The following is a 27,306-nucleotide window of genomic DNA, read 5'->3' on the forward strand; positions in this document are numbered from 1 at the left end:
TCCACCATTTTTACTCATTATTCATCAATACCCTAAATTTATTTATTCAGACACACACACATCCAACAATACAACACACGCAGCCACAAGACTAGAACACATCATAAGACATAATATACACACAACATTAGAAACATTAGAAGAACAACCCCCATGTAGATTAGCAATAATACACACGAATTTAAAAAAATATGACACATGAGATATAGATTTTAACAAGTTTTAAATACATAAACTTTATTATTATATAAGGACATATACAAATTTAATATTATTTGTAAACTGACATATAAAGGCAAGCAGTGAAATGGTTGACGGATTGATACACCTGAAGATGGCAGCATACTGCCGAAACATGTAGTGTAGAAGTGGTAGATTAGATTGTATGCACTTGAAGACTGTTAATATATCCACATTATGAATATTATTCACAGAAGTTGACATCCATACTCACACAGGTAGGAAGCATTTAAGCAGTACCTACTGATAACATGTTTTATCGGGAGTAACTGGTAGTCCTCACCTGAAGGCAGCAGCAAATATGAAGTGACAAAAGCATTTAGTTTTGTAGGAAAATTCTGTTGTGTGGATGTGAACTTGTGCAAGTGTGCACAGGTGCACATAAGCATACATAGGTGTAAAATCTGGATCACTATTAAAAGAGGTGGCCGACATTTTTTGTTTTTTACATTTCTGAAGTAATTTGACATATGTTTCACAGCTTCAAAACGAGTGAAGAATAAAAGTCACAATCATTTCCATGTTCCCACAGTTTTTTTTTTACCAGTTTCTTGCCAGCTTTTCTTTTTCTCTTCCTGATGTTTTACAGCACTTGACTAAATCACCTTGTTCTGGATCACCAAACAGGTCTACTTTTACATTTTAACTCTAATGCCTTTTTCAGTACTATCCTTACTCTATCCATTGTAGTACTTTCTCTTCTACCTCTATTTAGTAACATATTATTCAATTCTCACTTCCTTAAAAATTTAATTTCTAATTCTCTGCCTTCTTGCTTTTCTCTCAATACTTCTCAGACATTTCATATCCATTCCTTGGATTCCACATTGATTTCTTTATTTCAGAGCTAAACTAAGTGTCAGTTTACAATAACAATAAGCACCCTGAAAATAATGGCTAATGCAGCTCTAGCGAAGCTGTGACAGGTCTGGCAAGCAAATGCTGGCTATTAATAATGCTCTCAATGTGTCAAAAAGCCCTAGTAAAAAGGATGGATTTACAGTAAACTTCCATATGCAACAAATAAATTACAAATGTCTGCAAAAATTTGTTGTAACTAAAACACTGACAAGAATGCATCAAAGTAAAGCTAGGGTTCAAGGTCTTAAAATAAACCTCCTTCAAGTCAAAACATCTCTGAAGCATGAATGCAGCTACAATCTTTATTCTATGAATATACCATTTTAGATCCTCTTCCATTTGACAGATCTCCTCTTTAGTTGATTCTAAGTCCTGCTTCACAATCTGATATGCTGATTCTGCTTCATTACATTTTTTCTTCAGCTCTGGAAAGAAAAGTACACAATTCCAAATGTCTGTTTGTGTGTCTTTTGTTCAGAGTCAAGATTCGTGATGCAGGTTCCTCTGAAACACTGACAATTAGCTACAAGACTACGCAGTGTCCAAAAGTTTGTTTTTTCTCCAGAACTGGCTTTCATATTTCTGATTAAAATATTACAATATGTAATTGCTTTATTGTTAAGTATTAATTTTCATAACTCAACTGACTTCCTGTAATTTTGAGACACTGTCAGTATTGAGGCCATACAGTGTTGATTATAAGATGTTTAATGAATTTGGAGCAGCTGGTGGAATGAGAATTGGCAGAGGAAACCAAGTACTTGGAGAATACCTTCTCCAGTGCTACTCTGTCCATCACAAGTCAATATGATCTGCCCTGGAACCATACCTTGCCCATGACAGTGGGAAGACAGTAACTGCCTAACCTATGGCACAGCCCACCACTATCGTGGTGGCATGTTTTCCATAATATTATTTACCTTAAGGGAGAACAGTTTCGCATTAAATATACTAAAAATAATTGGTTATATACATTCTGTGTGTGAAATTACAAGTATTACTTCTCTTCTTAATCACAATGTCAAATATCAATTTGTCATTATCAAGAAGTGTTACATTTTATTTTCTGTGATATTGTGTACAGTTTGATTTTGATTTAACCAAACCATCAATCTAATTCAATGAAGATGGTTATAAACACTGAAAATGAAAATTGAGATCCTACACAGTAGCATTAACCATAAATACAAACGAAATCAGATATATTCTACACCAACCATGTAACAATATAAAACACTTACTTTTGAAGACACTGAAGGTGGTCTCCAGAAGTAACAAAATCCCCTGCAGCTCTTCATCTTCACAGCACTTAGACACTAACTCTAGATTCAGTAAAGACGACCAAAGGTTCCTTATCTTGTCATCACTCCAAACAGGGATCTGCTCGGTTACATTCTTACTGCTGGATGGACAACTGATGTCACAATCCAAGGGAATTAAAGAAACCGCCATGCCAAATCGTTACAATTTATAATTGTACAGTTTCTGGAAAAACCATACATTTTTGTTACTCCTTGCCCTTAGATATAATAAAAAGTTATTCATCAATAAAATGATTACATAATTGGATTACAATACGAATATATAGTCATATCTTCTAGGTTATGTGTGGCAGTAAAATACATATACAAACTTCGAATGTTATTTTGGAATATTTAAAGTATCGAGAGCAAGTTCTCTGAAACTCAGCAAGGTATGCCGTGAGAACTAATACAAAGCGAACACAAAATGTACACTTAAAAAACGCAACATAGAACTGGTTCAGACCAAACAACTAGATATGCGTAAGGACAATGCTTTTGACATACCAGGAATTTAATAAATTAGATACTTATAATGATTTTCTACCGTAAAAAAAGCAGTAAAGAATATTAATTAGCAGAAAAATAGAAATCTATCGAGTTTTCTTACAAGACTGCAAATCATCTCATTAAGGCATACACCGGCAAAAGCAGACTGCAATTTATAACGTGCTTTACTTTAATATTTAAAAAGAACGCTAACAAAAACTTTTACACTGTGTTGCTTCCGCCAAAAAAACATTATACTTGTCGTGTATCAGAAACACTATTATATCCAGTATCTTTTACTATTCCCTCCAATCTTTCCCAGCGCACATCTCGTTGTTCGCGTGATACCGTTCCTGGTGGATGATTGCAAACTAACATTCCACCAAATTCAAATTCATAATTGGAACAAACTGAGGGTGATGTTTCAGTGAAACACACCATTTTTATCGCCAGTTTCAAATTCCTCCCGACTTCCTTTATATGAGTACAAAATCCGCTTCTGCTTGTGCTGTCGAGAACTTCAGTGCGCTTCGTGCCAATGGAGGCATAGACGGTAGGAAGTTTTTAAACTAAATATCCAAACTTTCAATGACACAGATTTAACTATGCAAACTAACTCTTTTCTCAATATAAGGTATGCCTGTTTTCAGGCTCTTCATACACATGAGATCTGAAAATCCTACCACGGTGAATATGAAGACTGCGGTAATTTGGAATATGACACCTTGTCCAGGGGTGAAAGGGGCTCGCTTCTATTGCCGTTTTTATTAACCGTATCAGGACGCGGTGTATGAGATTTTTGGTTCTTGTGGTGGTGAGTATTAGGATTACGGTCATTGGGAAGTGACGCCGTGTACTTTAGTACAGATGTGCTGATGTTTCGGAGGAATGTACTACCGTCACCATTCGACTCTGAAGAAAGAGGCTGGAAGTTCCTCCGAAACTCTGGTATCTATCCATCAAATTACACGGCATCACATTCCAAAAAGGCTAATCTTGCCCCAATATAGGTTACTTATTTCAACAACCAACATTTGGTCTATGTTACTGCTGAAAATAAAACCAATGCTGTACTAACGTCTTTTACTCAACATTACCTCCGGAAGTATGGCATGCTGGTAGTCAAGTATTCTGTATTACATACTGTATACAGGTATTACGCTAGATATTTCGAATATTCTTCCAGGACCTAAAATTTTCCTTTCAGAAAATAAAATTTACAAATTAAAACTTGGGTAATATGCTTAAGTAGAAACAAAACTCTTAATTTGTACAATTGGTTTTGATATCGAATGAGTAATTTAAAGTGTGAGATTTGACATTCTCTCAGAAGTGACTATAAGGAATAGGCCTACTATCTCCTGGGGTGTGATACCGTGTAGTCTACATACTGCTCCATCTTCTGGGGTAAAAAGTAGGTCAAACAGCAAGCAGAGTGAATGCTTGGCTTACTATTCGACGTTGAAAATTGGGGCAGTACCTATCTCCGAAACGTCTGTAAACTTTTACCACACTACATGGCAACACATCCCAGAAGAGAGTACTCCTTGTAATGTAAAATTAAGAAAACTAACAGAGCGCATGTTTTCGTCCCAAAAACGGCATACTCTTTATGTGACAAAGGAAAACGTTCACAACGTAAGCCATTAAGTGTCATTTCTGTAGAAGTGCAAGTGTCCCTAGAAAGATTTTCTGTTTCCCAGTGCCATAATCAACCTATGTATAAATCAATACGCCAAGTACGGTCAAGCACAATTATTGTAGCTGCTATCATAAATGGGACTGTAAAAGCTGTATAACGTGTGCACTAAACAGGTACACTGGGCAGAAGAAATTATAAATGACACGATAACATCAATGATGTAGTACTTATTGCGATAAGGTCTAGTATTCTAAGTATTTAGATAAGCTCAAGAACGTATGTTCTATATTAACATATATCTTAATTAGATAATCGCGAGGACGCTTCCTTTATTATTATTATTATTATTATTATTATTATTATTATCATCATCATTATTATTATCATTATTATTNGCTCCTTGGGCGGGTGATCAGCTCGTCGCAAAGTCTCTACCTGTACACAAACACAGAAAAACGCACACAAACATCCATGCCCTGGTTGGGATTCGAACCCATGATCCCGGCTTCCGAGCGAGCGAAGACAGGGCACGCCTTAGACCGCTCGGCTACCGTGACCGGCCAGTCTGTTTACCGTACTAAATTATAAAGTAGATCATTATATATGTGGCGTGGGTAACAAGGATACAGAATGAGGTATATGTGTACTTGGGAACAACACAGAATCTTCTTAATAAGTTGAGGCCTACATTATTTACAACTGAATCCACTGTTTTTATTGACAACTGTTGAGGATCATCAGCTGACATCAACTACAGGCTGCGTCTAATGATGTCTCATACTACGTACTTAGGATACTGACATTCTCCTTAATATGCAAAACACGCATACATTTAAGCTCAATGTCAGGTTAATAATGTCATTGTACAGTACAATGTTGAAGTTCAGTTCTATGCTACACCAGTCCCTTTTTAGATTCCGCAAGACTCATGAAGGCAGATGAACCGTTATCAGAGGCATATTTCAAAAATAAAATGTTAATATAGCCTTTCATCTTGAGCTATGCCTCATAAACCTTCAAAGTTACAAATGTGGTTTCCTCTCCGCCACGCTGTTGGCACTGCAATTAATTACGGCTAAGTTTTCTTAATACTACACTAACAAATACACGCACAACGTGGTAATTTTAACTTTCTAACAAGGCATGATCATAAGACACACATTAAAAAACATGTAAATGAATAGCTATTTAATTCATTACAAAATTAAAACAAACAAAAAATCTCTCAACCGAGAGAGTACTTATTTCTTCCACAAATTCTCCGTACCCTTTGTAATGTTTCCGTCATCATTTGAAGTATGGTTCCTTCCAACAGTATTTGGAAGGTACTGTTTTCAGCGGGAGTCACAAGGCGCCTTCATCCTGCAAAGAAATGTAATTCACTATACAGCATACTAATAACACGATAATGAACCTTCGGGCTTCATAAAAGGCGGAAAATATCTGTGACTGGTTCAGCATGTATCAGCTTTTCAAGGACTTTGCTTGATGAAACTGACGAAATTCATGAAACACGAAGTAAGCCACAGTTTTTAAGTCTTTTTTGCTGGTGACACAGATTGTGATGACTACCTATATCCCTGTTACAACGGTAGTCTCTCCTTTGGCCAAGTTCCGAGATGAGAAGGAACGAATCATCTAAGCCAAAATATTGGATAAAAGATGGCTGAAGGCCATATTAGACATGAACTGGTTTTGTAGTTTTAAACAAAATGAGATTTTCAAATGCTTTTGCTGTCGTTATATGATCAAAGTTTAAAAATAAGATTCCAAATAAATAATAAACACAAAACTACTACAGCTTTTTCATGATTTTTCTCTTCTCTGTAGCGTTCAGACGGGCTTTGGAGTCTGTTTCCTGGGGGCAACGGGCCAGGGGCGTGAAGTTAACCATTCAGCTCCACTTAGTGACGAGTGTATCTTCACTCTCTCATACGTCCTAATGGCGTAGTGCTTAATTACGTCTTGAGATAATTTTAGCTTTCTAGCTTCGTACTTCCTTTTTGTGTTTGGACGATAGGAAGTGGGTAGAGGCTGCTTAATATTAGCGAACTTCATTATCAAAGTGATCCATTTTCGGGTTTAAGAAAATACGGACATGATATTCACAATATTAGCTTCCATATCCTGTCATAATAAGAAACAGAAACACACGATTACAGTTTGTGTATGAAAATTCTGGCCATACTCATATATAGGCCGAGTATATGTTCGAACGACAATAAAATGTTACTGACCAAAATGTGAAACATTATAAGTATGTACATTCTTTTATACATGTGACAAACGCACGTTACACACAGACAGAACGCTTTTCATTCGACGAAGTTCGGATTGATAAATGTTTACATAATTTAAAAAGTATCAATTCGGAGGAAATGTCCTATGAACGGTAACATTTTGCACAATGTACGGATAACCTAGGTTGTGGGTCACATCAAGTTTATCCCAAACTTGGTTTATATCTAACGTGAAGGAGGGATATACATTAAAATTCGTGGATAAAAATTAGGTCACAAAAACATAACATGAAACTTCATAAAATCATACTGATCGCATTTGAATTACGCTGACGGTGCTAACACTAGACATTAGCTAGCTTCAGGCAACTCTTGCGCTGCCTGCCCCCGACCAGGTATAGATCAGGGATGTCAGCTCTTCAGAAATGCGGGCAAACGAATTTCTCGAACACCACAATTTGTTACAAGCATACACGCAGGCGCGCGCCAGGGGAACATTGAGAAAACTACATATCTTTCATCAATATGATGAAACTGTATTTGCCAGTTATTCTTGGCACTTATTTTCCTTTAAAATGCACTAGAAATTTTCGTTAATATTATCTATACATTAAGAGCCGGGATAGCGCAGCCGGTATAGTTACTGGCTACACGCTGGACGACCGACGGTTTGGAGTTCTAGTCCCGGTAGGGTCGCGCAGGTCAGCTCTGGGGTCCACACAGCCTCCTACTCCTACCCAATAGGTACCGGGGGTAAAGCGACAGGGGCGTGAAGCTGACCACTATCCTCAAACTAGTGCCGAGGTGAAGAAAACGTGTCTATACATTCATTCCCCCATATGTTTTGATGACCTAGTGCTTAATTAGTTCATTTTCCGCATTTTAGTTCAAATAATACTATTTGCTCATAAAGCATATACGACTAAACGAAATAGTCAAACAGGAAACAAAAAAAATATAGTTATGTGATAGACAAAGACAATTCCTATGAAGCCTCTCTTTGGGATAGGCCTATTTGCCTTGAAATATTCTTTTTAACGCTGTTAACAAGGTCACGATCACCCAGACAAGGCCATATGTAGGTCACCGTTGCGACCTTTGTCGCGATATAACGGATATTATCTCGTAGCCTAGCAACATGCACTCGAAAGACTGAACTGAACTTAACCTTCCACTGACTGCGCATGTCTGGTGTAACTGCTATGCAGGGTTTGCTCTCAAAATTTTAAGTACCGGTGCGCACGTTCAATTGTAAAACGGAAAGGCTGTTTTTCATTTCTTTGTTCTACGTGTCCCTTAATGCAGTCAGTAGAGGGGACATAGAAAGGAGCTGAAATGTGTACTGAAAAATCAGAAAGGCTGGCTACGGACTGGACGACCGAGGGATAGAAGTTCGAGTCCCAGTGGGGGAAAGATTTTTCTCCTCTCTAAGTCATTTAGATTGGCTCTGGGGCCCACACAACCTATTTAATGGGTACCGGGGGTTCTTTCACCGGAGGTAAAGCGCCCGAAGCGTGAAGGTGACCATCCACCTCCACCTAGTGCCGAAGTTAAGAATACCTGGAGCTATACATCCACTCCCCCATACGTCTTCATGGCGTAGTGTTTAATTAGTTAAGCACGGGGACAACTTTACTTTTTTTTTTTTACTAATACGAATATTACTCATGTATTGGAAACAGGAAGTGCGATAATAAAAATTAAGTGATCGTCTTGCTGCCAGGAAGTTCTTTCCGTTTTGAATGTTGAGTCCTGATTTCGACGACGCAATGCGAACTACATCTCTGCTTGTAAGCCGTCAAGCTCTCAATTATCCGTAAACGAGGGCTACAGGAAACGTTTCTCCATCCTTATCGCTATCACGCGGAAAGCTATATGTTGGGGTGCGGCTTCTTTCGGGACTACATATAGTTATACACAAAGTAACGTACCAGTTATTTCGCTGGATGTGAATTTCCGTCGAGTCGCTCAGCACTGTTTGCGTTCAATGATGGGAATTTAAACAAATTAACAAAACGATCATGCATATGCATCTGGGTTCGGTCTGACTGCTCCTCTGACAAGTACGTACGTACATACACACACCCATGGTATCAAATATGAGCCCATTGTTTTATCTACTTTTATACTGCTAAATGGCTGCTGGTTCTCGTCAGCACAGTAATTTTTGGTTCCGAGCCCCACGGGACTCATGACCACGTTTCACTGCAGGACGGCTCTGGGAGCCATCAGACCACCGCCCAATCGACGCAGACCTAGCATACGATTGACCTAGACTACGTTACCTTGGAAACGAAATCGAATGGTACTGGGCAACCCACTGTTGACCGTCGTTGGTGTTCTAAAAAATCACAAACGCATGAACAGCTGGCAGATTCGAGACTACCGAACATTACTGTGTAGCTTCGTATATGAAAGGTAGAGTGTGTCATATCCAGATCGATCGATAAAGTAAGATAAAAATGTCCGTATGGCTTATTAAGCAAGGAAGATGTATGGGGAGAGTGCTGGCATTGCCCCGCGCATACCCCACCGCGGCACTAAACAGAGGTAAATGGCAAACTTCATAACCCGGCTGTTTTAATCCCAGTCGGCGATGGGTGCTTTGGTTTATTAGCGATTCGATCTGGCGAATATCTGGTGGTATTACCGATATGACCGTAATTTTCTTCCCTCATCCTTCCCGATCCACCATTCACAATCCTTAATCCTCCATAAAATATCAAAATTACATCAGCCATTGCTTCGACTTTCTAACTACGAACCATTATGTTAGACTATACATAGATAAGCTGTTTCACAAATCTTTGGCCGTTGATTATGATTCGTACTGCCAAAGACCAAATGTACTCACCAAATTCATCTGACCAGAGGTATGGAGCAACTTTCAGTAACAGGTCACTAGCAAAATTTTCGCCCTTCAGACCTCGCCTCGGTCGACCAACTGGAATTTCGAAATATTTACTGTATTATTTATGTAAATATAAACCATTAACCTAATCTAGCAAATTACACGTAAATATTGGCATTTATTCATCATTCTTCCTGGTTTACATTAATGTAATGCATATGCCTGTGACACAAATCTTAATTTTACACATCTTAATTAGGTAACAGGCGAAACAGTACATTTACCTTCGCCCGTTAATGTCAGGAGTACATCTACTTAGAGTTTTGCGACTAACTGGAAGTTCCATGACTAAAATGAACTGAACATGCAATTATGTACAAAAGAAAACACAAACGTACTTGTATCGCTACACTTGCTTTACAGAACTACGTGTGCACATTGGGCTTCATGGGGTTCGATCACCACCTCAGTAAAAGCAGTTCTAAAATGACTGAATTTGAAACATAAATTTAAAAGTGAACCACTTTCTTCCCAGTTCGCTGCTACTTCGAAATCAACTACTGCCAACAGCGTTAAGCTAAATACATACACTAGTGACTATGCTTAAACTTTTATTTTTCAGTAGGTATTTCCCTACATCTGCTAATGGCATTTAAAGTGATTACCACGGCGTAATCTGATATACATGCGTTATGTTATACAGTTATGCAGTACTGCCGCAACACCCGTGGACGCCATTACCTTTTCACATCATTCTGTTTCTAGCACGCTAAACCGTTGATTAACAAGCAGCGCAGGGTTGCGCAACGTGCAGATTTCAAAATTACAACAGAGAAACTGAAAATGCAGTTTCATTGATTATACTGACGATTGTCAATACATTATTTCTCACCAAATAGGACTACTTGTATAACATATTAATAGATATGCTTAGGTGCTGTAAATTTTGGTCCATAATTTCTGCAAAATAACGTTAGAAGGGCGGGACAAACCAAGAACAGACCAGATACAAAATTTAATCAAATTCATTATCATTTCTTTCTAAGTAACGTATTGGAATATTTTTGCATTTTCAGGAAGCGCTTAATTTTAAGTACTCTATTTCTTCAAGTGTGACAAGTTCCCAGTGTCTAGCGCTCAAAGTAATGAGGGCTTAACCCATATACGACAACACTCATTTTATTGACCATAAGAAAGTTTCTTCATCAGCATCAAAAATTAGGTCCCTTAACTTGCCCCACCACCACACATTTATAACCGATTTATCCACCTCTTCATTTCTCCTTTTTGGTTTTTCTTAAATTTATTTTACATAAGTTTCATTTTCCATTCTTTGAATGTGATCAATCCACTTGGTATTACTGAAATTCTGGACTCTATCAACTATCTCAGATTCTAAAAGAAAACATCTCAGAAACTGGGTCCATTCTCATCCTCGGGCAAAAAGATATGGAGGCACCTATTCAATTTGTCTGTTAGAAAGAGCTAACCTCAGTCACTGGATCCAGTTTTTGAAACATAGTATTCTTTTAGAATATAGGATGACGCATGAGGTCAAGAAACTTAGTAATTCCGTGTGTAATACACTATCACAAAAATGCTCTGTAACTGGTATAATGAAACCAGTTGTGTTTTATATTTCCTATTCTCCTATTCAGTTTAAAAGTTTTTAGCTTTTCTCTTATGTTTGCTTCCTTGTTTGCCTCACCCTAGTCACAGACCAGCCCCCTGATGCCTTCCACATTTCACTACCCTTGTGGGACTAGGAACCTGCACAGTTCTGAGTTCTTCACTACAAAATATCCTAAATTATTCACTCATTTCATCCTTCTTAGGTTGTGTTATCCAGCACCTACAATTTATGTTCTTCCATCAAAGTAAGAGACCGCATTTTCCCACCGTGGCGGCCCAGATTCGATCCCAGGTCTGGTCAAGTGGGATTTGTGGTGGGGTGGGTTTTCTCCAAGTACTTCAGTGTCCCCTGCCAATCTTCATTCCACCAAATTCTCCATCATCATAATCACCCGGGGGCAAGTACAATAGGCCAATCAGTGGCTGCCGTACCAAGTGGACCCAGCTGGACTCCACCCCCCACTAAGTGAAATTTAAATCAGTACTTAACATTTAATTTTTCCACCTATCTACAATCATATGGGTATCAACAAAACCTCAAACAACAATAAATTTAAAAAGAAAATCCTCATAATTCATTGAAGAATATCAAAGTTACAAAAGCCTGACTTAATCCTGCAACTATCATAGACCATCCTTAAAAGTGAACATTTATGGATCAGAAAGAATAAAATGAATTAAACACCAAAGAAATGGGGAATAATGAAGATGGCAGCATCAGGAAAAATTACTTACTAAATTTAACTACTTCTAACTTTCTTTCAAACATATAATTGCATGCTTTAAACTGCACGATATCTGGACAAAGTTCTTAGATATTGATCTTTTTATCAATTAATTCATACATTTACTGTGTTAAATACTGGTTTAAGAGCTGAGAAAGTGAGTACAAAGAAATAATTATTATTCCAAAATTCACAGATAATTCAAAACTTGAAACAAAGTTCATTATAAAATGCTTACAGTCCTTTCAAAAGTAATAGTCATGTGACCACAAAAATGTAATATAAAGCAAAACTCAGTTAAACAAACTTAGCAAGTTACAGAAGAAGAAAAGGGGCTAGAGTAATTCAATCTGAATCACTGGCAGCAAAATTAATGTTAGAGGAAAAAACAAGATCAGTTGAATATGGCACCATGAACAGAAAACACACCAAAAATTATATATATATGTACACACACACACACACACACATTAAATATACTCATGTAATTAAATGTATTTTCTAACCCCCCACCCCCAATCATGAGAAATAAATTCCACTATATTTACTTCATGGGTTTTCTTCACTGCCAGTTCTGGCTAAATTGTGTCATTGACTGAAGATGTAATCACTCAAACAATTGTCTGACAACAGAATATAGTAATAATAATAATAATAATAATAATAATAATAATTGTTCTTATACATGCAGTATGCTAGGTTAGAGATGCGAGGAATGCTGGGGTAATTAGTGAGGTTGAAATTTAAGATGTTAAATTTCAAAACAACGGGTCAGGTTTTGTACACTTCTTAACAGCACAGTCCCTATGGCAGTGGTGTATATACCTATAAACTGATGTTACATTTTAATATTCTTATAACCAAAACTTGGTGAAGTTCACTTCCAGTCTTTATTCTGCTGTGTGGACAGAAATTTGAATTAAACAGCGTTCATTTCATAAAACATACCATCTATTATTTACCCCCATAGTGGAAGAACCACACACAAGTTTTAATTATGACACATAAGATGAATAATCTTAACAAGTTTCAGTGTGTGTAAATTTATTATAGTTGACAAATACGCACTTTTTAAATAATTTTATAAAGGCAAGCAATGAAATAGATTAGCGTAATTAGGGCACCTGATGATGGCACTATGTTGCCGAAACATGTCGTGAAGTAACAGGTGAAATTGAGTGAACTACAAGATGGCAACTGTATACATATCATGGATGATTTGTTTTAAGCTAAATATGCATTTTTAATATTAAACTTGATTTTTATTGGAATATGTCATTATTATAGATGCTTAAGCCAATCTATACACAATATTAGCAACCTCCAATTTATCAAGCATTGTAGGTTCACCAAAATGAAACGAGTGGCAGTCAAATCTTGTTAAATAAATGTGTATTATATCAGCCCTCAACATGCTGCATACTTGTTACTAAACAACTTCTACAGCATTTCTGAACTTCTGAATGTGAGTTTTTAAAGTTGACCAGACAGGTCAGAAATGTACAGAAGAGTTGACTAGAAATATCATGGAAGTTATGACTATAAATTATGTATTACAAAACTGTTGTCCCTACCAAATGTGTAATACTGCCATTATGAAATGCTGCATAACATCAATCTAGCATTATAATGGACAGATATACTTATGAGTAATGAAAATTACATAAGTCTAGTATATTTTTCTTCTGATATGATCATATCAGTCCCTCTGTAATAATCTGTGAAGAAAGTGCATAATCTTTTCTTGCAATAAATACACATGCCACACCACAAAAAGGCCACCTCACCTCCATACTTTTTTGACTCTCCAGTAGCTCAGCAGGTACCCTAATCACTATATACAAAATATTTTAACACCATTTAATGTAGAGTTCCGAAATTTGGTACAGTAACCCCCCNCTCCATCTAATTCAAAGCTTGTTTGCAGTCACCCAAACAAACAACTGTACTTGTAACTGATTCATAATACCTTCCTTTTTAGCCTAACTTCCTTATTTTAAAAAAATAAAAGTAGACTCATGCAATCACCATGCTGTCTCTCTGTATTCTTCACCCCCTGTGAACCATTCAATGGCTGAACCAATCTTTATGAAACTTGGCAGAAGTATCATGGCACCTGAGCCCATCTCAATGGCACACTTCATAAATCCCTCCCATCATTCTGTGTCTATGTGTGTGCCGCACTATTGTTGCTAGGCAATAGTTTGGTGAAAATATTATCACAGCAATGAATACACATGCAAAAACTGAAGGTTGTTGGATGTGTCATTTTCTATGTGGTCTGTGTAATGTCAGGAAAGTAGTTGATAGTTATTCCCACAACCTTATTTACATCTCACACCCCTTTACAATTGAGATCCCCTTAAATGTTTAATTTAAAGCAATGAAGATCCACTGACTTATGGCTTAAATTATGTTTCTATAAACATATCTACAGGTCATGCTGTGACTAATTCAGCAACACACAATGTCTGGGTGACAGGTGCTAAGAGTTAGCAATGTTTCTTTGTAATATGTTTTTGAGGCAATCTGTGACTGTTATAAATTTAATAATTTGCCTATATCTTCGGCAATAATATTAAAATTAACATTTTCTTCTCTCTCTTATTCTTGTCTGTTGTGATTTAGAAGTCAGGTTCATTTTGAGGTTATGTCTGAGATACCTCCCTATTCTTTTACAACTTCAACAATCTGCTTACAATTTATGGATTAGGCAAGTAAAATAAACATTTTTGTCTTCCTTCCACTTCTCAATCCAACTAATAATTTAGAAAATAAAATAATCTAACATTTATTTTTGAGTACCTGGTATCAAATATTGAGAATAAAACACTTCAGTTACTTTGCATGTAACAAAGTGGTGAGAACAAGCTACTTTGTCATTTTTCAACTTATTCAGAAGACTGGAATGTATAACAATAAGTCCCAAAGGACCGTGCCAAGATTTAAACACATGCAACATTTACTGATTAATAATTTTTCTAGAACTGATATGTTTAAAAATGTACAGAATTTTGGGCCTTACTGTACTCTGGAACTGTCTTAAAAGGCATAAGTGAATACTTGTACACAAACAGTGGGCACATAATTGTATATGATGGGTATGAAATCAAAATTGAAATAAATATCACCATTAACATTGAACAGCTTCAATAAAACACAATTTAAATATTGGAAACAGAGCTTTCTATAGCAAGAAGCAATTTTGAAGCTGTAGCTCATAAGGTCTTACACCTACATGAAATCATATAAAAAGGAGCTTTTTGGTCTATATATATTACATTTTGCTGCAAGAATTAAAGACAGTATACTATGTTGATGAAATGCAAATAATTACAAAGAAGCATTTTCAACATTTAGAAGACATCAGGACTTAAAATTGCTAGCATATTCATTTTTACAATTAATTGCAAATTAATCAGAAATTTATTGCATCACCGATGACAAATTCCCATATGTTTACCTACAAGACCATAACATTTGGAAATAAGAAAGATGAATTCATGGTTGTGTCATGGGTGCCAAGAGAGTTGTTTTAAAATTTGACATTTCCTCCTTTAAACTTTAATACTGAAGATGAAATCCCATAAGAGAGACCTTCAGCAATATTATTTCCAGATTAATAAAATAATTTTAAGAACACACATTCACAATTAGAGTAATAATTCTATCAATCTATGGTTATTCCTGTTGCTCCCACTTGGAGCACAGGGCATCCATGAAATGCTTCATTTCACTTCAGTTTCTTAATTTCAGACAGACCGCAGAGGCACTGCGATTGGCACAGTAATGATTACTGCATATGAATTACTTTCACATTTGGCCTTTGTGGACTTGCTTCATGTATTTCATGTATGTTTTGATTAATAAAAGGGTTCCCATACAATCAAGCGATACCCTACAGTCTACTCATTTAAAAACAATGCTTTTCATCAAACTAGTTCAATAATAGTAGTAATAATAATAATACAGTATTAAATTTTAGTATAGTTCTAGTTCTAGCCAGAGTTTAGCTTTGGTTATGTATACTTTCAATGTGCACCTGTTATGGGCCACTTGCTGCTGGCAAGCACTCAACTGTAAAAGTAAGAATGGAGGATCCACATAGTGCTGTTAAGTCACTTAATTGTATTCTTAATTCATCTCCAAAATTTCTTGGAACTGTGAAGATTGAGCTCTTCCTTTAATATGAAATGTGTGGTATCCCTCTAAGCACTTGGAAGTGATATTTAGCCTCAACTAGTATGGAACATGATGTCTAATGTGTCATCAGTTACCATCTGAAAACTGGGAAACTCTGTGTAACATTCCAGTCTTTTCTGGGAGGACTGAGAGCAAATTGATGATTTTGAATAAGATGAACTGTCGAACCTACTTTGAGCCATTGATATGGTAGGAGAAAGAATGCTATTCAATCTAACATTACAATATCTCTTCTTCCCCTGATGTGTGACAAACTGTATCAGCAATCAAGTTAGATGCAGAACCAAAATAGCTATTGAACAGTGAATACTAATCTCACTGTACTGCTCAGTTTCATCTGATCAGAAAAATTTCCTCCAGTGAGACTTCCACTACATTAAGCATGTATAAATTATTACCATGTCATCAGTATTTAAAATGTTTATTTCACTGTTAATCGGTTTGTATCATGATATGATCTTACTGTTGCATTCCAGAGGACTGAATCAAGATCAGTGGAAAATTGAATTCACTGATAATGAAAAACAGTCATGTTGAGTGGTAAACAGAGAGAAAATTTTAAGAACATAAATATGATCAGAGACATTTAAAGGTCCTAAAAGGAGAAGCTCATAGCCTGAACACCATCTGATGAAATATGGTTAAGAATTATGAAACAACTGATTTAATGTTAAAGTAAGTAAAGCTATCCCTGTAACAGACCATGAAGGCCCATAGGGTTGTGAGACGTTGAGGGTCCCACATTATCTAGACAATCGGCTCAAAGATGGCAGTAAGGTTATCAACCTTACGCGCCAGCGGCACTTTACTCATCAAGAAAATTATTTAATTAATTCCTGGTACTCATTTCTGTTAGAGGCTGAGTTGACCCCAGGGCCATAGTGCAGCCAGAAGGATTAGGTCAATTGAAAAAAATCCAATGACCTCATTGGGATTCAAACCCGCGACCTTCCAGCTTGTAGCAGTGCCTCAATGAACTATGTTTGTTTTTCATAAAATGTTGCAATTCTAAAATGTGTTGTACTTTTAATGAATATTACATTGATAGGTTGGGATAAATAGCATCATGACACCATGGCAACAGTACACAGATTAAGCATTCATTAATAACTTCCAATATCATTCCAGAATTTAAGATATAAAAACAATTTCAGGCCCCTATAATCAGAGTAGAATTAGGGTAGTTTTGATTTAATTCATAATTATTTTGCATCAAGTGGAAAAATCAAATGCAAAATTTTGCAATAAAATATTTCTCGCAGTATTTAATATTGATTAGTGTTTTATAGATTCGGCCAAGAACTCTAGGCCCAAGAAGATAAATGAAATTCCTGCCATCAATCTGGAATGTATATAGGATAATCGGCAAGTCCCGCCAGAAACCCCGACAATAATTTAGAATCACTCTGTAGAGCAAATACATGTCAACAAGGGGTACTGTGATTATACATTATTGTAGGGGTTTCCAGAGGGACTTACAAATTACCCAGTATTTTCCACATTTGAATTCTTTAGTGTGATTTATCACAATCACGTCAATACTTTCTATAGGCTGTTCAATGCAGTTACAACTTACCTGTTTCAGATCCCCAAATATATGTAGGGTATTTGTGAAGTCAGTCCACCACAGTTCAATAACTAAAAATCCATGGCTGTTCGCTCAATGTTCAGGTGTGCCAAATCCTACACGTCCTGTTTACTTCCATTCCCATTTTGACAGCGTTATATTATTTTTTTCTATTTTATGGCAGTGTCAATATCTCATGCTCCATAGAGTTGAATGGTATGATGACTGGTCAATAATGAATTGGACAGGATGTGGAAGTGGAAATAGCCCAGTCAAGGTGACTGTACTGACATCTGCCTGGAGGGACTGAGGAAAACCACAGACCTGCCCGGATTGCCTGTGCCTTGGTCAAAATTTGAATCGAACACTGCCCAAACACAAATTCTGAGTGTTACAGCTACATCAATCTATTTGAACTTCATCACCATAATTTTTAGAATGTACAGATTCATTGTTAAAATATTTATTTGTTGAATGTCTCTAGGCATTCCAGTGCACAGTCTGACATTGCACTTAACAAACTAGTGCGTATCTTCAACAGCACCAGTTCCTGTTCTTTAGATGCACACAATAGAAGAATGGCCTCTATGTCCTACACAGCCAGGAGTCAAAGGGAGGTTGGTTGCCATTACTAAACAGTCACCTTCCTGCAAAAGGCCCAGCTGTGCTTCAACATTATGTTGAAGTTCTGTTGTTTTCACTGCAATGATATATGCACATCCTTATGATTCCTCCTATGTTCAACTGTAGATGCTGGTTCAAAATGGCTTGCATGAATCTCTTCTAGCATTTCACCTGACAATGACATGAGCTGTAATTTAGCAGTTCCCAGATGTTATGGTCAACATCAACCTTGCGTTTGTTATAAATGGCCACAGCTCTGTCCTCTAACAGCTGCCACTTCTTGTGCTTCATCCATCTTGGCAGGCAGTGGACCCTCCATTTCTCTGATAGAAGACACTGTCAGCACCAGAATATCCTCTCTTCCTATGTCTCTCTTATAGTCTTTGAAATGTCTCTTTTGGCATTAGCCATACTATTAGTGGTCAAATGATTCTGGATTGGGAAACAATCTGTTCATGTGGGCTGTGTACCATATGACACAGGGTGGCCAACATGTCCACAATACTGAATGGAAGTGAATATCCTGGTCTCACTCAGGCCATTATATTCTTTTATTATTACTTGCAACTGCAAACATTTGAAAGTATGATGATGATGTTACCATTATTTGGGAAGAATTTGCTATTTAAACATACTGTGTCCACATTAAATTAACTGGATATAACTTCAAACTACTGCACCTTCTCCATGTATGCAATTATCAGTTTACAGTTTTTCCTACACAGTTAATGGGTCTGTTTATAATGTATCTCCACAGAAAATTTTTCAGAGTTTAACTCCAATGGTTTTCCATCAAACTGAAAGTTCTGAACCACTGCCACCTTATTTTACACTATACAAAGACTGTACCTCATGAAAAGCAGCATACTTTTCAAACATTTCTTAAGTTTACATATCCACCATGCTGTTATTGATTGTACAAAACTGAAACATAAAAGGTTAGGGTGACCTCATAATGTCCATACCAATATTCATGACAATCAGTTATGTGGTTGCAAAGTTAAAGGGGGGGGGGATGTATGTAGACAGAATTATAATCTCCTAAGAAAGGACAGTAAGATAAAATTGAACCTTCCATGGGTATACTCCCCCCTGAATAAGAAACAAAGTTCAACTCCAAACCAGTAAGTTCACAGTCCTTAAAAGAAAGACTATTCACTTTTGTGTAAAGCATGAAATGCTAATTTCTGCATATAACAAAATTCTGTACATTCAAGTTCAGAGACTACAGCCTCTGACCATACCCTTTAGAATCAAGGAGTTCTGGGAAGAACTTACACATACTTTGATTAAAATAATTCAGTTACTAGCAAGAATTACAGATTAATAATACTATTCTGTGACCCACATCTGTGCATAATTTCCAATAGTACAGCTTCCAACAAAGTTCAACTTTTCCAACCTAACCATAAACATTTACATTATCACCATATTTGTTAAGTTTTAATATTGTAATGTATTGCACTATGGAGGACATCCCCTCCCCGCCAGCGGTGACGTAACAACATCAGGTGCTGTCGCTACTACGGTAACAGGCCAGTCAACCCTCCGCCCCCCCCCTCCCCCGCGGTGACGTGGCGGGGGATGCCGCGGTTGCTATGCAGCAGTAAACAACTCTTGACAGTGTTGCCCAGCGACACCTGTAAACACGGCGACTAGGCAACAAGAAAGCAAGGCGTTTTCCCGTTGTCTGGCTGAGGCTTTGCACATAGTTCACACATAATCTGAATTAATGTTTATCATTTAGTTCCACACAAACCTTCATATGCCTAGCTCCAATGATTCATCAGTTATTCCACTCACACAATTTGCTGAATATAAATTTTGTACAGCTGCCAAATTGTTGATCCATACTCTTCAAACTATTTATCTTAATTAACATCACATATTTTTCAAAGATCTATTTTCCATACAATTTTTTAGGATCCATTATTAAATGATGCCAATGTTGCTCCCACTCAGAATTTTGCCCACTGTTATGCTGATATAATAGGCAGTTGGAAATTAGAAAGTACAAACGTGGGGGTGGCCACTAGTAGCATGATGGTCATATTAAGATCAATGCAAATCGTTGTATCTCTGCCAGTTGCTTTACCTTATGAAATAAGGAAACTATGCCAAAAGTCTTATAAATTATTACAGCATTTCTGGAAGTTACAATTCATTTCATAACTGAACATGTAAATAAATATTTTAAGAAGAAACTAAAGATCCTTAAGTGACTCTTACTATGAAGAGAAGAGACACAATGGAACCAAAAAGTTTTATTTCAGAAGGTTCTATAACCTACTAACACAGTGTAAGATTACCATAATATCCATAAACCAAGCACTAAAGTAAATAACTTTCTGTTTTCAAGATCACTCATGTAAAGGAAGAGAGAGGAAGTGTTGACAAATGCAGCTCTTCACACTGGATTCTCACTTGGGAAGCAGGATAGATCCTGTAAAACCTATATCCTGCATACAATTCCTTAAACATTTATCATTCCAATCTTCAGTTAAATGAGCATATATGTAAATAGTCATTCTTTCTACATAGGACAAGTACACAGAGTATAGAATGTAATGTCACACACCTACAGCTATGTACAGCTTTTAAATTTTACACTACCCATTAAAGTCTCACATCACTGCACTTGAGAATGCAGTGTAGAGAGCTACATTACCCATGCATTAGATTTACATGGAAAACCTATTCATAGGTGTGTGTATGGTCTTAATGGATCCATGGTTGCAATTCTCCCAGGTCACTATGATAAATGTGTACAGAATATAAAAATAATTCTTAACTGCAGAGCTACTGGACAACAATCACACAGTATTTACTGAAAACATAACAGTTTTCTGAAATCAAGAGACAGAAGTGGAACATCCACAAAGATGAACTCTGGCTGGATATTGGTGAGCTGAAAGATGTAGTACAGCCAACTCCTGATCATTTGGCTAGGGACTGCATGTCACTTGGCATTTTAATTTCTTGTACATAATCACACAATTTTACAAATGTGTGAACTATGCCTTCATCTTTTTCTTGCACCAAATAACCAATGCCTGGATTTGGGGGAATGAAGCTTTTGAGGCAACAGTAGGAATGGGAGAAGGCAGTGCTGCAGGTAAGTCTTTCCAAATGTCTCTGTGACAATGTGTACCACAGGCTGAGGGTCACATGGAAGTGAAGGGGGCAGGTAGGCTGTGTTCAGCAGACATAAGCTAGTAAAGGAACTCCACGCTAGAAGAAAGCCTGAAACCTGAACAAATTTATATACCAATGTGTTTGGATTATAACGGAAGGGTCTTGCTTTCGGAAAAGGAAAGTAAGTGCCCAACTGTAAAAGAACATCTCATGTTCTGCAAATGCACCTGAAAACCACAAGATGAAAACTGTAGTGACTGGTAAGCCACTGATCCACTGTTAAATGCTGTTAAATAAACAAATTATTGAAGATAAATTTATAAATATAAAACAAAATAAGTTCATTGAATAAATCATTATCCAATGTGACACATGGGAAAATGTGAAAAGTTTAGTATACTTTCAGTTCCCCATCATCATTCTCAGAACTATGCTGCCTTTTCCCAATGTGCAGACCTGGAGATAGGATAACCAAAGCGGACAGTGTGATGACACTTCACTAGACTACATGAGTCAGTGGGGTTTAAGTACAGTGATATTAAAGCAGCAAAGAAAATATGAACTGCTGCAGAAGGAAGTCTGAAGAATTCATAAAATAAAATAAAATAAAAAGTGATATAGAATATTTGTTGAAATAAAAATCACTTGTACAGACCTAGAAATGGTTAATTATTTGGCTTTTTCATATATTTCTGCATCTTATCCCTTTCATGAGCTCAGATAATCAGGAGTTGATTGTTGTTTCTATAATATTACACAATAATTATTTCCAACTCTGGTTAAGTGCTCCTTCATTTTATTTTAATCATTTCCACCAAAATGAGATGAATAACCACATGTCAGTCAAACATCCTGTCAGCAACATGGTGAGTCAAAAAGCCCTAACCCACCTGCTCTTCATACCATACTGACCAGACTATTTGGGTTGGACTTGTAGAGGAATGTGCTGATCTTCTCTTACCGATACTCACACCACTTTCCACTTACATTAGCAAATTCATATATATGAATAAAAGTTCATTCCAGTTTTCTCTTTTTTTCTTCAAGAAACAGTACATCACCACACTGTGTATAACTCACAGAGAACATCAACTTTCATTTTATGACCGTTTCTAAATTATAAAGCACCAAGGCAATTTACCATGCCTTGCACCAGAGAAGAAAAAACATGATTATGTATTAGCTTAGAGATGTGGATTTGCAGCACAAGGCACAGTACTGTAGTTTATGTCATTCACTTTCTAAAAACATTTCCTAACAACTACTGTCATGTTATCATACTATAACAAGACAAACCATTAAATTAACATACTGGCAACATACCTCCACATTAAAGAATGATACCACTATATGTAACTGAAAATATTAAAGAGACAATATACTAAGTGTGTAAGTTCAGGTATACGAAAGAAATCTGAAACTATCATGAGAAAGTAACTGTAAGAGTTCAACCTCAGTATAAGGACATTTAAATTTAACTGACACAATAAATATAAGTACTGAAATTCAGAGAATATAAAAATCTTGGGATTTAAGAGCTTGTATCAAAAAAAATTTACTGATGCCATATCATTGTGGCAAATATTATGATTAGGCAAATCAACATTATGTGTAAGGGACTAGCCTGAAAGTGATGAAGTATTGCACTGAAAGTGTAACACTTGGACAAATCTCCACATATCACACATAAAAATAAATGTCTACCTTCATTCAAATAATACAAGATTTAATTTACTTTAATTTACTCAGCTGTATGCACAGCACTTCACTTCTATGAACTCAAAGGGCCATAACTAAGAAAACAAAAATATATTCAATTCAATACACTTGCTCTGCTTTGAAAATGTACGGACATTATTAATTTGACAGATGTTTCAAAATAACTAGGCTAGTCCTTCTCACTTGTCAATTTAGCAGCCTATTTCTAGATACCCTAATACAGTATGATGTAAAAATATAATTTTAGGCATAGAACTTACAGACTTATGACATAATACATGGGTACTTTCTACAAAACTCATTCCTCTGTAGGACCCATGTGATACACACATATGCTTCTCATTCTCAGTATAGCTTTTCAAACAAGAGGGTTGTGTTCACAAAAGAAGTTGGGATATTTGAAAACTTTGCTAACTTTAGTGCTATTAAAGAACTTACGGCATGAAAGACAATTGTGCTAATGTCTATTCCTTACACATAAAAATTTGTACAAATTTGTTATTGATTTTAAACTGTTTATTTTGATATTTTTATCATGTGACAAAAATGAATGCTTTCAGAAAGTGAGCAGCAAAACACACTGCCACTGTCACATGGATATAAACGTTCTTCCCACTCTCATGTCATTCATACTCAAGGTATGACAGCACATGTACTGTTGTATTTGTGATGGCAACCAAGAGTATCCTACTTAATTTGAATCATAACCTTCTACAGCTGTAATGTACCAGAATGTTTGGGTACCTATATTTGTCTGTTGAAACATTATTCAATATTAGCCCCCCAAAAAATAACACAAAATCAAAATCTGTACTAAGAATATGGAGTTCTTGGATACGATTCCACATAATCTGGTAGACACGTACCACCATTTCAGAAGAAGCCACTGCCTTCACCTTCAGGACATACGAGTCATTCCTACACTTCTACCATGAAGATGGAGGCAGTAGGTTCCTCTGAAACACTGGTGCCTACCTACCAAACTACACGGCATCACATTTCAGAAGACCATCATTTTAATATTCACTACCACGAGAACCTCCAATACCAGTAACTGTACCGATTACGCAAATTTAACCAGAAAAGAAAGGCTCCAGTCGCCTGACGGTGGATAATTCCACTTCCAACAGCAATACATAACATTTATAAAATGCTACACCAGTTGAATAAATATTGCTATTTCAAGTAAATCTGGTGCTGTTTCTTGGAGTGGTCCTGTATATATGATGCTTACCCACAGCCCAAATTCCAGGAATCTAAAATGCCGATTAGTTGTCTAATCACTGTAAAGCAAGTATCTATACCCCAAACCAATATTGGGATGGCAACAGCTCCTTCTTTAAGCCTGGAAGGTCTGACTGGACCCAGGTAACAGTGATGAGGCTACAGGAAGTGTTGGATTTCATTCAGTCTGAGCCTTCCACAAGGACAGTAGCATATGTCAAGAATATTACATTCCTAAGAACAAATTGCTACAAGGACAAAACAGATACTGGATAGATAATTTATAATCAGTAGCAGACAATTAAAAGGAAATGTCAGCAACTATAGCTATATGATCTAATATACAAAACAAAATAGAAAGACCTATTCATACAAACCTACTCCAGAGAAAAATGATTTTCGAATCACATAAAATTGACATGCATTTTCGCAATGAGTTCTATCTCCTGGGATTTAATGCCATGTGATCCAATGAAAGTCAGCTGATGTTTTGGAGGAACATGTCACCTAAATTTCCAGGGTCAAAGCCAAGCAAGAAACCAGTGTGAAGCAGGTGGCTAGCTCTGCTAATTCTTTGATCCTGAAAATGGAGGCAACATTTTCCTCTGCAACGTTGGTTGATTTTCATTGGTCTACATGGTCTTATATCCCAGAATACAGAACACCTCATAACCACCGCTGTGAGAACCTCAAATCCTATACATGTATTTTCACGTTCACATTACATGCACAGGTATAATAATGAGGGGTTAGCTGTCCTGGTCAAGAAGTCTTGTGCGTAGATGTACATTCCTGCATCCATTTTGAGTCTTTGGGTGTATGCTTTGACTTTATTTTCTGATATGGAGAGGCATGGTTGAATTGACTGCCACTTAATTGTCCATGACAAAATATAGGGAACATTTGTCATAAAAACCATTCCCTTTTCAGATAAGATGTTTGTGCTAGAAATAACAAATTTATTAAATATACTATTTATTTCATTAAGGATGAATAATAATTTATAAGATGTTGGTATATTCATTCTACTACCAATGAGTGTTTCAGGCTTAAAATAATGTGATTTGCAAATACCATATCTAAGTTTTTATATGAAAACAAAAAATTAGATTTGGCTACAATGTTTGAGATATGGTACAGTCCTTACAGTGAAAGGTGATCACATGCTGTATCCATTTACAACACTGACAACAAGAGGCATATTGTTTACCATGGTCAAACTAAACACAGGCATTCTAAGAATAAAAACAAAATGCTGTTAGTATTCACTAGCCTATTGTCTGCCGAAATTTCAGTGTACTTTCCAAACCTAAAATGATCACCCCAGTTACACAATACATGCACTCTTAAAATGTACAATTTGTAATTACAACATTATTATTAGCCAACAATAAACTATACACAGTATCCTGTTTTTTCCATTCTCCTCATAAGAATCTTTGCATGAGGAGAGCTGAAGTACTTGTACATTAAAAAAAGGGGAGAATAATGGGACCCCAGCATTCAACTTTGATAATATCTTGCTGACATCTGCAGAGCATGTTTGGAGATTTCATTTACCACCATAAAACAGCTGGTAAGAACATGTAGTTGGTAGGGGAAAGAACCATACTTCTAACATATAATATGACAATTGTAATGATATCCAACAATTTATCATCTGAAATAAATGTTTCTCTATATACAATGCAATATTTGGTAATAGTTAGGAATTATGTTCGTCCACATTTCACTGATCTGCACGCAACCTGAGGACACAAAGGTCTTCAACTGTTGATCAACAGAAATTATAGTTTTATCAGAATGATTCAGTTTATGCCCACTAGTTTGTTCTGCCACTTCACTATCTATTTGTAGAGTGTCCTTGAGCATTCCAAGGTTTGAACTTTCCACCACTTCTTCCCCCACCCCAAGGATTCATTGGCCTATGCTGAATCGGGGGTGGAGGACGAGTATAAATGGGAGGAACACTTTCCACAACGGGAGGAGGCAAGTTAGGATGTATATGAGAAGGGTTGGGAAGTAACGTGTGTCTAGGAGGTGGACCCCATCCTCTGCCATGGCCCCGTGGAAACATTCCTGTCACTACTACAGGAGGATACCCACCCCTATCAGCTGGCGTAAGAGGACTATGTGAAACATTATCACCAGGATTACTACTATCCCCGATGTCTATTCTAGGTTCCACGGTGTTATAAGTTGTTGTGATTGGTTGTCCCTCTGGAGCATCTGGAGACTTCTGCTCACTTTTAACATCACCACTGTAACCCGAGTGTAGGAGTGGAGTGCGAGATTGTGGAGCTGGTACTGTACCTGAATCCTTGATTTGTGGCTGCATAAGTATGCCAGCAGCACCTGACAGACCATGCCGTGAGAACAAAGATGCCAGAGTTGCTCGGACCCCATCAGTTGCTAGAGATGTGGACTCCTTAGCACGTCCTGTATTGTTGCTCACTGCATTGTCACCCGCATACTCCATGTAGGCATCAAAAGTGTCCATCTTGTTGCCTTGCCCCCATGAACTACCTCCTGTGAATAACAGTAACTGCCTGATGATTATACAGTGAAAATAATTACTTCCAATTTTGAGGCATTTAAACATATATGAAACAAAAATTCATATCTGAATTTATTTAATTATATGAACACTAAACATAATCTACTTAGAAACTTTGTCCTAAATTTGAACACAAAACTCTTCAAAACATGATATTAATTTACTTACACAAATATGTCATTTACACAAAATACATATTTTTTTTTTGCTTGCTTGTTACACATTTTATTTCTGTGTAACATAAATGCTTCATGGGTATACCATGTCTGCCACTTAGCAACCACCTGAATTTCTTG

General features: G+C 36.7%; 2 protein-coding genes across 10 annotated transcripts in view; both read right to left on the bottom strand.

The window, feature by feature from the left end:
• The window catches only part of LOC111865719, a 28,770-nt gene extending 22,882 nt beyond the window's left edge, over positions 1–5,888 (bottom strand). Inside the window, exons 1-3 of one of the 7 annotated variants that reach the window (XR_002843021.2) lie at positions 3,013–3,260; positions 2,343–2,586; positions 1,421–1,526 (exon numbers count right to left, since the gene is read on the bottom strand). Coding sequence is in view for 6 of the 7 variants with exons in the window: in XM_023853955.2 (XP_023709723.1) it covers positions 1,421–1,526; positions 2,343–2,553 (317 nt within the window). In the remaining variant the exon portion in view is untranslated. Of the gene's footprint in view, positions 1–1,420; positions 1,527–2,342; positions 2,587–2,734; positions 2,877–2,909; positions 2,949–3,012; positions 3,261–3,329; positions 3,353–5,800 lie in introns of those variants that run through there. The other 6 variants (XM_023853955.2, XM_023853957.2, XM_023853954.2 and 3 more) reach the window with 6 other exon arrangements.
• Positions 5,777–27,306, bottom strand: part of LOC111865718 (cyclin-dependent kinase 12) — a 73,325-nt gene continuing 51,795 nt past the window's right edge. For 2 of the 3 annotated variants that reach the window (XM_023853948.1, XM_023853949.1), the window contains exon 12: positions 22,285–26,982. In XM_023853948.1, coding sequence (XP_023709716.1) covers positions 26,297–26,982 — 686 coding nt within the window. In that variant the 3' untranslated portion in view covers positions 22,285–26,296. Of the gene's footprint in view, positions 5,896–9,627; positions 9,718–22,284; positions 26,983–27,306 lie in introns of those variants that run through there. The other variant, XM_023853950.1, reaches the window with a different exon arrangement.

This window comes from Cryptotermes secundus, unplaced genomic scaffold, assembly GCF_002891405.2.
Source record: "Cryptotermes secundus unplaced genomic scaffold, Csec_1.0 scaffold150, whole genome shotgun sequence".
In the NCBI taxonomy this organism is placed as follows: domain Eukaryota; kingdom Metazoa; phylum Arthropoda; class Insecta; order Blattodea; family Kalotermitidae; genus Cryptotermes; species Cryptotermes secundus.